Here is a 12,255-nt window from a genome sequence, read left to right as displayed (position 1 = left end):
ACTAATATGCCAGTAAATTTTATTTATCAGTAATTATGTCATACCTTTTGTTTTTCTTCAAATTTCAAGAACATGGGGGAAAAATTTAATCTGAAACGTATTTAAAACTTCGCTTTTAAAGTTAAAGGGAAGAAGAAATTATCGTAAAACGGCATTTTCTTCTCACCACAACAATGGAACAATTTATTACTAATTGTGCGCCGTAACAAAAATCGGTACTGTTTGGAATCGTAGTACTCTTTCAAAAAGTTCCGGTCTCAACCATGAGAATTTCACCGTTTGTCGCTATGTTTTTTTTTTTTTTTTTTTTTTTTTTTTTTTTTTTTTGATGATTTATGGCTCTTAAGGAATTGTGTAAGATTGTTGATGGAATTATTTCCAAAACTAACTGAATCAGTGATGGCATTTATATTAAACATTGAGAACTAAATATAATCTCTGAACCATTGATTATATTTGGTAATAATGTATAGATCTAGATGTAATAGTAATAAAGTGAGAAATTTTTTTTCTAGTATTTCATTCTAAACGATGTTTTTCTTCGGATTTTAAAAATGTGACATTTTTATTCTTCATTTGTTTTCTCGGATTTTGAACTCTGCTCAGAGGATAAAGCCTACACTTGAGAAGACATCATCTCCAAAGTTCCATAAGATATCATGGCAGTGAGAGAACATTTGAACTTTTAATAAATTTAAATGCACCAGGCCCATACACACGATGAAAGTCATCTAACTATCTAGTCTCGAGCCTTCAACCAACAGGTTTTGGAGCCAAGACTGTGCCAAAGGTCATCATGGCTTTTTCTGATATCTAAAGATTCTTCGTTTCAGGATGACTAAATGAAACTCATTTTATTCTCAAAATTTTTCCATATATTTTTCAACGATATTAAATGCTATCTTTAAAATAAATTATTATGTGTTTGATATCCTAGTTAATTTCTAATTTATAAACGCTTATAAAAATAACATTTTTTTTAAATTAATATTTCAGATTTTAGGTAAGATTGCATTTGAAATGCTTCCTGTAAAAACAGTGTTGGGCATAAAGTACCTTTTTTTTTATAGAATATTGGATAAAATGTTTCTACTCTCCAAAAAATAGTGTACAAGGCATAAACCGAAATGGAAAATTTTGGAATTAGAAGATTTCTGAAGCAAACCAGTGATATAATTTTGAATTTAAAAAAATTTGTATTTCACCACAAGATAGACCAGGGGGAGCATTTTTCTCTCGAATTGAAAATATGATGGCTCGATACGGAGTTGCCTATTAATTTCTCCTGAGGGTTTTTTTTTTCTCTTCTTTTTTTGAGGCCTTTTCGATGAATCCTAAAAACTGAAAACGGTCGTCAACCATCTTGGCGCCTTATGTATAATGGAAATTGATAATCTTGACATAATCTGAAAACCGCCAAGTAAACCCGGGCGCGTAAAAATAAATGGTACCATTTTTTCCTTATGAAAGTTGCATCCCGTCGGCGAGTTTTTGAATGGTATTATAATGAAGACCGAATTATGCATTTGTGCATGTTTCTTTCTACCGATAAGGCAATAAATTTGATACTTGTTTTGTAAATTTGTATTTGTAAATTTGATATCAGAACATTTAGTTGCAAGAGAACGTGCCAAATTTCATTTATCTAGGTAATTGATTTTTGGAATTGAGGCATTCATATGTACGCGAATGTCAAGCGAAAAAACGGTGAACCAGTAGAAATCCGACTGACTTTTGATCCAACTTATTTACAATTTTTAAGATATTACACATATTACATAAAATCTGTAAAGAAGCAAACTTTTCTTTCACTGATATGAGTGGATGTTTGAAGATTGGAGATCGCAATCGTCATCTGACTATGATTTAAACTTATGAATTCAAAACAGTTATCATGTTGTTTCTAAACCAGAAGTTAATATAACTAAACTCAAACTAATTGAAAGACCTGATAATCATCTCAAATTAAACAGATGTTCACATAAACAAAATTCTTGCCTTCATGTGCAATGCTTTATGGATCAATATAAGAAATTATTAAAAATATATTCCATGTTAAGCAACTATAAATAAAAACTTTAACTTTTATCCAGCGTCCGCAAAATTATACATGACAGTTTATTGTAGTTTTTCGTACGAGAAGAGCAGACGATTTTAATTCCAGTTATTTATTTCAAAATAATACGGGATCTTTGGAAATTTCAGAAACTTTGTATTGATGAATAATGCATGCTAAGCATTTTGTAATATGTATATTCGAGATAAAAAAAAAAACTACCCATGTAAGCTGAATATAATACTAGTTTTTATCTTCGCTGTTATAAATCTCCACCGATTATGTGGTCGAAAAACAAGCTTTCCACTGGTATCTAATCTCTTTCTAATATGCGTTCTATCGACCATACGGCGGCAAATAAAAGAATAACAACAAAAAAATAGAACTTTTTCTTTCGTTCAGTGTTTTGAGGTACTTTTTTATTAGAATTTTTTTGCTATTAAAGGAAAACTAAAGAAAAAAATTTGATTAAAATTCAGCTGAAACTCTGCATGTTATCAACAAAGTTATTTCTCACAGATTCCAGCTGTTATAAAAATCTCCAGAAGCGATTTAAATTCAACTTTCGCTGAAGTCAGCATATAATCATTAATTCTTTTTTTCTCCCCTCCAAAAAATTGATTTTTGGAATTAAATATGACCATAACTTTTAAAAAACCAGCTTAAGTGGTCTCTCCAAAATTTTCTCGCATACTCTTTAATAAAGGTGTTATCACAGAGAGCTCCTTGAATGGCATTGGCGTACAACAATCCTTAAGAAATATTAACGTTTGGCGTGAATTTAGCATTATTACTGAATATACCGCGCCATCCTAGGCGAGTTTTTTGGTGATTAATCGCTGGCATGCGGTTTCCGGAAATCGAATTTGTGTTTTAGATGCATTTCTCGCAAGCAGTTGAAATAAAAATTAAACGCAAAACGACATTTTTGGTCACAAAATCACGTACCAAATTTGATATATTTAAGTCATTGCGTTTTTGAGTTATCGCGTTTACATGTTTCTGAAAGTACAGACCGACAGACGGTCAACTCGTTGTTGAATTTGGCTTAAGATTCGACAGGTATTTACACTATAGATATCTACACTACCGATTCATAGATGTTTAATCTATGTAACGAATTTTAATCATCTAGCTCTTCTTCGTAGTTATCATGTTAACTTATATTCTGACAGCCGGACAGACGAACTTTTGAACATTTTTTACTTAAAATTTGATCAAAATCTGAAGAGTTGGTGTAAAGACCGTATATCAAATTTCAACCGTCAGGGAGGTCTCAAACGTGGAGATTTGTCAAACTTTCCAGTTTGAAATTTTTGACTATTTCTATACTTTCTCTATACTGTGTATACGAGAAATTAAAAGGTTCATATCCATGATCAAAATTTAGTCTAGCCATGATTAATATTTCATTAGGTTCATATCCATGATCGATATTTCGTCTATCCATGATCAATATTTCGTCTATCCATGATCAATATTTCGTCTATCCATGATCAATATTTCGTCTATCCATTATCAATATTTAGTTTATCCATGATCAATATTTAGTTTATCCATGATCAATATTTAGTTTATCCATGATCAATATTTAGTTTATCCATGATCAATATTTCGTTATGTTCATATCCATGATCAATATTTAGTTTATCCATGATCAATATTTCGTTATGTTCATATCCATGATCAATATTTAGTTTATCCATGATCAATATTTCGTTATGTTCATATCCATGATCAATATTTAGTTTATCCATGATCAATATTTCGTTATGTTCATATCCATGATCAATATTTAGTTTATCCATGATCAATATTTAGTTTATCCATGATCAATATTTCGTTAGGTTCATATCCATGATCAATATTTAGTTTATCCATGATCAATATTTAGTTTATCCATGATCAATATTTCGTTAGGTTCATATCCATGATCAATATTTCGTTAGGTTCATATCCATGATCAATATTTCGTTAGGTTCATATCCATGATCAATATTTCGTTAGGTTCATATCCATGATCAATATTTCGAACTTATTGTTCGCTAATGTCTTCTAAGGGACTCGTGGATTGTCCACAATTTTATGTGTGAGGGGGGATAAGGTATTTTTGGGAAAGGTTAATATTTGAGTAAATTTCTGAAGGACTACTACCGCTGGTTAAAATTTATTCTTAATTATATAGTAATGACGGTACCCTCTGAAAAAAAATTCATTTAATATCGTCGCATCGCGCGTGAGTATAAATTCCAAAACTGAAACAATTAAAATCTTTGTTATAAATTACCTTTAAAAATATTTTACAATATTTTTCAAATGTAGAGGAAAAAAATGCTTGGAAATAAAATTGGTAACATAATAAGATTTATTTTTAAGTTTTAAAGTATTGTTTTTAAAAAAATGACTGCATGATGATATGTTCCTAAGGTTTTGAGGAAATGCGCCAACATTTCGATTGATTTTCAATTAAAAATATTATTGAAATTTTGAGAAAACCTTTCTTTGTGAACATCTACTACATAAAAATTATCGATCTAAAAACTAATTGCATATCTTAATTGTATATCTTAAGTTCTGCCTTATGGCAAGGTTTGAATGATTGTTTACTCACGTATGTCGGAATTTAATTTCAGTATGCTAGGTTATAAATATTGTCATGTAAAAAACTATTTTGTAAGCAAATTTTGCTACTTTTGGCTATCAAGACTTTTAAATGTTATCAGCAATATATGAATCTACTAAAGCCTTCATTTAATTGATTTCTTATAACAGTGATCTAAATAAGTGGACATTTATGAGCTTTATTAAAGGTTAAATGTTAGCAAATCATTTGAAATTTCAATTGAATTTTCTATAAAAAGCGATATGATTTATATAATTTTTAGTACTGATGTAGAATTCTCTTAAATATTTTAAGTGCCCGTTAGATCGCTATGTAAAGCGAAGGAGAGATTAATGTATTCAATAAAAAAGAAGATAACATATTTCAATGACAAGAATTTAACCTTAAAGAATAAACAGAATTAGTACCGAAAATTCAGAATATTTATTACCGATTCATTTTACATAAAGGCTCCATTCAAAGCAATTGCACTCAGAAAATCAGTGTTTGATTAAAATAATAAAATAATTGATAAAAATCTTTTCTTGGTTTAATTAATTACGTTTTAAGACACTGCATAGACCTCCACCCATTGTTTTACACATTTTGTGACTCATGAAATATACCCCCACGTGACATAGCACCATTCTCTCGAATATTATTAGTCATGAATGCTTAAGTAGCCATGAGAAAGATGACCCACCCATCATTTCCTGCCTTTTTTTTCCAAGGAAAAACATTGTATTTCCTTGTACTTAATGTCTTAGATCGTATCCTTTTTATGTTCACTTAACAGAACCAGCAGGAATGATCTAATCAAAACTTTCTTGCATACACTTTAATAAAGGTATTATTTCTGCAAAAGGACCTTACTAACTTACTTGGGGACCTTAAGTATGGCATAGAAAGCCTTGCATGGCATTGGCGTACAATAGTTACGAAATATTAGCCTTTGGCGTGAATTTAGCATTTTTATTGAATCTCTCGTATCATCCTTGGCGAGTTTCACAGCGATTAATCCCTAATATGCGGTTAATAGAATCCGAAAATTAAATTTATTTTTTGGACGTGTTTTACCGAACAAATTTAAAAATTTGACACAGAACTGAAATTATAGTTACAAAATTACATGTCGAATTTCATATATTTCAGTCATCAATTTTATGATTTATCGAGTTTTCATGCTTCTGAAACTACAGACCGACAGATGATCAATCACTCTTTGGATTTGGCTCAAAATTTGTTCAGTGTTTATGCTATAGATGTTAAATCTGTATTTTAAATTTCATTCATCTAACTTTCTTCGTTTCGTAGTTACCATGGTAACTTATATACGACCAGTCGCACAAACAGATTTCATCTGAATGGATTTTGCTCGAAATTAAGTCCTTTATTATTTCATCACATACGCATGCTTCTATTTAATTAATTTAATTATATCTAGTCCAACAATTTTCCAGAATTATTTTTGGATTATTTAATATTTCCTCTTTTTATTATTATAATTTTGATTTCTAAACAGGATTTTGTATCAGTATTTATATATTTTCATTTGCTTTGATTTGATTCATATTTTTTAAACAGATAATTTTGTAAAAGACGTTTTTCATGTACAATATGGTGTGCAAGGTTTTGAAATTTAACACACTAATGTATTTTCAGTGATAATGCACTGTTTTCATATTTTCTGATTTTAACTGTCCTTTAACGGATTTGTTCAATTTAATTTTGGTTTGATAACAATGTCGCCATCTTGTAGTGAATTCGAGAAACAAACGATATCAAGATTAAAAAATAAAAAATAAATAAAAATAAAAATTTAAAAGTTCTGTTGTTTAGTACAACAGTACTAATTGAAAAACTCCTTTTTCCAATTAAATTTTCCAAAAGCAAGATTTATATTTTTTACTTCAATTTAAACGCCAGATGAGTTTATTGTGATGGAGACAAACCGATTTTTTTCCAGTCAACTTCGACTTAGCTAGATAAGTGATTACAAAATGATGACAAGTTAGTTTGAAGATTCTAACTTAAGGTTTATCCCAGAACGGTTAACTTAATAGATCCTAACTAAGGTTTATCGCAGAACGGTTAACTTAATAGATCCTAACTTAAGGATTATTACAGAATGGTTAACTTAATAGATTCTAACTTAAGGATTATCACAGAATGGTTAACTTAATAGATCCTAACTTAAGGATTATCACAGAATGGTTAACTTAATAGATCCTAACTTAAGGATTATCACAGAATGGTTAACTTAATAGATCCTAACTTAAGATTTATCGCAGAACGGTTAACTTAATAGATCCTAACTTAAGGTTTATCGCAGAACGGTTAACTTAATAGATCCTAACTTAAGGTTTATCGCAGAACGGTTAACTTAACTTAACTTAATAGATCCTTATCCTTTGAGATTTTAGTCAAAGGTAGATAGACAGGATAGTATCTCAACTGTTATTTCAATATTCAAACGAATTTCGAACCATAGATATTCGACTAAGGATGCAACCTGGAATCCTTTAAACGAAAGACGGACATCTGTCTATAATAAGCAAGCTAGACTTCGCCTTCATTTATAGTCAAAAATTTTATTAGAATTATTATTTTCCAAGACTTCATATGCAATTTAAAATCGCTTTGCACGATTTTATGCAAATGAAACTCTTTCCCTTGAAATCTTTCTATTACTTTCAACCAAAGCCCAAACCATAGAAAGTTGTTGATCTGAACATATACGATCGGAGTTGAATTCAATACTTTTTTTTCATATTGCCCTGACAGACCTTTAATATCAAATTTCTTAGTGATCAATTGATTGTTTAATGATTTATAAAATTAAACTTACGATCCAAATTAAAACGTAGTTTTCAGCACTAGATAATTTCTAAATCTTGATATCTAAAAATTTAATGCTCCGCAAAAGAACCCAAAAACGTTATGGGTGAATACAACAAAAGAAAGATACATTACAAATCGCATTTATGAAATCAAACTCATTCGTTAAAATAACAGTCATATAATAGAATGTTGAAAATTGTTTTTGTTAAAGAATTCATTGAATATTTGTAGTGAGAATGGTTTCCTCTTCCTTTGTGACATTCATTTAAAAAAAGACAGAAAATTAGATAGCTTAACTTCAAAATTGTAACGTTCGTCTAATATGATGGAATAAATATTTGATGGTGGAATTTTATGTGAAGAAAGGATCACAGTGATTATGTTTTGCTTTTCCTGTAATGTAGACAAACCTTCGAAATACAGACATAAGAAGAAATTTAAGAGGTAAATATTTATGATTTAAATAATTTAATTCATGAAAAATAGCATTTTTTGAATGACCTGATTTGTGTTAGGTAAATTTTATGTACTTAAAAAAAAGAGTGATTAATTAGCATTTGAATTTAATCTGTTTAAGAAATGAATAGCACCCGAAAAGATATGCATACTTTTGTAGTTGATTGTGATCTTTTATTTTCAGTCTTGTAGAAAATGACTTTAACAGCCAAAATAATATTAATGATAATAAACTTTTAAATATTTTTAACTATATAATTTAATGACAATTCCTACGTTGGAAAATAATGGCGTTGAAAATATTTGATAGAGCAATTTTGAAGATGATATTTTTTTTTATTTCTAATTATAATTAATGTGTAATTTTAAATTTGGATTTGTAAATTTAAAAATGCGATAATTTGATGCACTTAAAAAGCAAGAGCACGACAGTTTGGAGATTAAGGTGATAATCTCAGTTTAGAAATAACAAGGGTAAGCTAGGACTTGGTATGAGGCGCTTTTTTTTAACAACCAAACGTTAAATATATCTGTCTTTAAAAACTTAATGCTGTTTAAACAGTGCTAAAAGATTTTTTTAGTTCCAAGAAGAAATGCTGCAGCCGTCATATGATTTTAACCAATTTAAAAGGCATATCAGTTTTCAAAATATTGAATTCCGAAAATAATTCCTGTTTTCTTTCTTCAATTCTTTATAACTTATTGGACTAATCGATTTTTCATTGAATTGAATGTAATTCTGAACTGGCAATAAAAAGAAATACTTAAAGTAAAAAGATAAATTACATCTGAGTAATAATGAATTAAATATGTGCCAGTCATATAATCAAAATCGAACTTTGAAAATATTTTTTTAGTAGAATTCGGGGGGGGGGGAGAGAAGGATATTAGTCTATATAAATGTTTGTCATTATTGATTTTGAAATAAAACTGAATAAATAAAAATAAACATTTATGGATGCATCAGGCAAAAGAAAGAAAAATGAAAAACTGATGGAAGTGTAGAAGAGAGTGCAAAAATTATCGTAGAAGAATTCGAGTTTCTGTATTATGTTAATTTTCAATTTTTATCATTTTTCAGTACACCCCCTTCCTCTTCTTTTCTCTCCGTCTATGTCCATCCAACTGTTAGATAATTCAGTACTGTAGGCACGGGGGTGCGGGGTGATGCTATGTTATGTATTAACAAAATTCAATTTTTATAATTGCATCCATTTTCAATAAAATAAACAGAAATTTAAAAATAATTGAAAATGAGTCGATTATGTTCTCATATATTGAATAAAAGATTTTTATTATTATTATTATTTACTTGAGAAGGTCATGAATCATATTTGTTCATTTCCTTTTTTAACCTCTTCGTCCGTAACGCGTCTAGAGCGTTCAAGTGAAACTTCTGCAAGGCGGCCGTAATGCGCTTCGAGAGTTCTTTTACATTTTAAAAATTTTAAACGTTTAAAACGCTTTGCAATATTTATTTGTTTCAGCTCTTATTTTTGTTTGTTCTGATGCGGCGAAAAACAGAGGAAAAACAAATTTTCGCGGACAGGAAAGGACGGCGAAAGGGTTAATGCTTCAGTGTTATTCCAAATTTGTGATGTCGTAATTGCATCTGTTCATATTTCCTGAGCACTGGAAATATCTGAACACGAGAATGGAAAATATTGATTTACCCGTTCTTGAAAACCCCAACTGGCCATATTAGCATAAAATAACATTTTGCATGTTAACTCATTTCAACGGCCGCAAAAATTTTCACAGGTGAAAAATCCATGACAAATTTCACTTTTCGTACTCGGAACCCTTTCCATCGCTGCCTGCATCCTCAGAACAGCTGTTTCTATCCGAAAAAGAATTATTGACCCACCGCCAGCGCGCCAACAGCTGCTCCCCTGGTATGTCCCCCATTTGCGTGCACGCCGGCAGCTGTGGGTTTTTGGTGTCGATTCTGTAAGAAATCCGAGTGCCTTTTGTCCTACTCAGGAAGTAGATAGGTGAAGGTATGGTGAAAGCAGGCTTTTTCGATGAAATGGGCACGTGCAGAAGGTAATAAATGTAAGAATGCCATTTTTTTTTTTTATTTTGCATCGTATTTATGTAGTTGTTGACAAAGTGATTTCGCATGAGGTAATTTCATGTTAATATATTCACGAATTACTTCATTGCAGCATATAAATAATTGGAAACGTTGTTGTTTAATTGGGTTCCATAGTCATGTAACAAATTTAAATGCGTATTTCATTTAAATAAAGTTTAATAACATTGCGCTGTTATGTTCACAAGCTTTTTTTCTCCTACATGTTCATTAGATATTAAAAATAATTTAGCAAGACGTATTTAGTGTTATGTGAGAAACGAATACATTTAAAATTTTTATTTATTATTGCATCAACATTGGCTGTCATACAATGGATGATTTGGATTGCGAAAGTTGAAAATTAAGGAAAATTTGTAAGGTTTTATGGAATTTTTTATTTTTTGACAGCCCCGAAAAACCACATTTATTCTTTTTACTTCATTAGATTGTATAAATATTAGCTTGGTAGTAAAGGTCAATCGATTAACCCTTTCACTGTCCTCTCCTGTCTGCGAAAATTTCTATTTTTCCTCCGTTTTTCGCAGTATTAGAATAAACGAAAATAAAAACTCAAACAAGTAAATATTTACAAAACGTTTTAAAATGAAGAAAGACACTTGCAGCGCGTTACGCCGTTCTGAAAATGTTTCACTTGAGCGCGCTAGACGCATTACGGACGACGAAGAGGTTAACAATCATTAACAACTAAATGTCATTAAAATTTGCTTTAAATTATAAAAAGATCTTGAAAACAATTTTATAACCTTAAATATAATTCTAATGAAAACAAAATTGTCGTTAATGATTAAAAATTTTCGAATTTGCTTTTAACCCTGGTAGCACACAAACACTGTACAATATTGAATGATTGATCAATATTCGCAATATTGTATAATATTGTGGAATATTTATTAATATCGTATAACATCGTACAATATTGTGCATCAGACTGTGTTACATGGGAAATATAGTTCTTTCTCATGTATTTTACAAGTAATTAATATCTTCTCTCTCTAATGATTTAAATTCCTTTGTACGATAATCATACGCAAAATTTTGCACATTCATTTAATAATTAAGCTGGTTTTAGACCATATAAAAAATAATTTTGTAAAATTAATATCAATTGAGAATGGATCGACAAATGTAAAAACGAAATAACCAATGCTTCTTTAAATACGCATTTTTTCGATGATTTATACTTCTTTGTGTCAAATATAGCATTGATCAATATGGTACTGTGTCAATGTACATGACAAAGAAGTATCTTTTGCATCTAGGTTTCGTAGAAGGAGATATCAAACCTATAATTTATTCGAAAATCATCCAGATGCTACAAAAAGAAAAGTAGTCGGTTGCAGTTATATGCGATTTGTTTTGTTTACACGAATAGCTGCCATTCGGATGCAAAACTTTCGCTTGCGCAAAAAGCAATCTGCACGTTAAAACAATGGCCTTCGTTCTCTTTCAATACTAGGCGGAGGGTCATAGCCGTCACGAGAATCACAATAACTCAGCCCCAAATGAGGAGTTTTTATACAATTTTTGGATTTTCAGCGGGCATAATGTGCGATTTTGTAAGTTTTTTTGCGGCTGAAGCTGCATAATGAATACCCATTGTGCTTCTTGTAATTTCTCACGGTTCGTAATTTACGAATAGGGACAGTAATAACTCTTTTGTAACCGTAAATTTAAATTTAATGATATGGAGTCATTGGCGCAGTTTTTTTGTTGTTTTCGGTGCGGGTTTTTTTGTTTTTATTTTTTTTCTGGAATTGAATTATGAGAGAGAAGAGTAAATATGAGCGGTTTTCGAAATTATTCAATTTTTATGTTTCAGTTTATTGTTCATTATTGTCAAAAAGAAAAGGCAGCAAGAGATACAATGGAATGTTTTATTTCAAAGGTACAATTTTCAGTAAGAAACGGGTAATTAGGGATTTGATTGTGATCGATTCTGTTAAAATATTTTGTATTGTTTTCGAAGGAAAAAATGCGGGATTTTTTGGTAATGCTACTGAATAAGGGCTTGTGCAAGTCTTCTGTGGGTAGGTTAGTTTATCCAATTAGCGAAGAATTTGATTCAAAGGTTATTGAAACCTGTAGTAAACAATATTATATTCCATTAAATTACACTCCATTAAGAGAAATCATCAACACATATTAATTTTATGCGAAATTGTATTTTTGTTGACCTTTTGTTTAGGAATGATTTATTTTGTT

General features: G+C 30.1%; 1 protein-coding gene across 5 annotated transcripts in view; it reads left to right on the top strand.

Annotated features, from left to right (window-relative positions):
• The window catches only part of LOC129966581 (TNF receptor-associated factor 4-like), a 357,557-nt gene that overhangs the window by 183,109 nt on the left and 162,193 nt on the right, over window positions 1–12,255 (top strand). The window contains exon 1 of one of the 5 annotated variants that reach the window (XM_056081046.1): window positions 7,867–7,943. The exons of the other annotated variants lie outside the window; for them this stretch is intronic. Coding sequence (XP_055937021.1) covers window positions 7,879–7,943 — 65 coding nt within the window. The 5' untranslated portion in view covers window positions 7,867–7,878. Of the gene's footprint in view, window positions 1–7,866; window positions 7,944–12,255 lie in introns of those variants that run through there. 5 annotated transcript variants of the gene reach the window in all.

Source organism: Argiope bruennichi, chromosome 4, assembly GCF_947563725.1.
Source record: "Argiope bruennichi chromosome 4, qqArgBrue1.1, whole genome shotgun sequence".
NCBI classification, from domain to species: Eukaryota; Metazoa; Arthropoda; class Arachnida; order Araneae; family Araneidae; genus Argiope; species Argiope bruennichi.
This window is presented reverse-complemented; position numbering and strand designations above follow the sequence as displayed.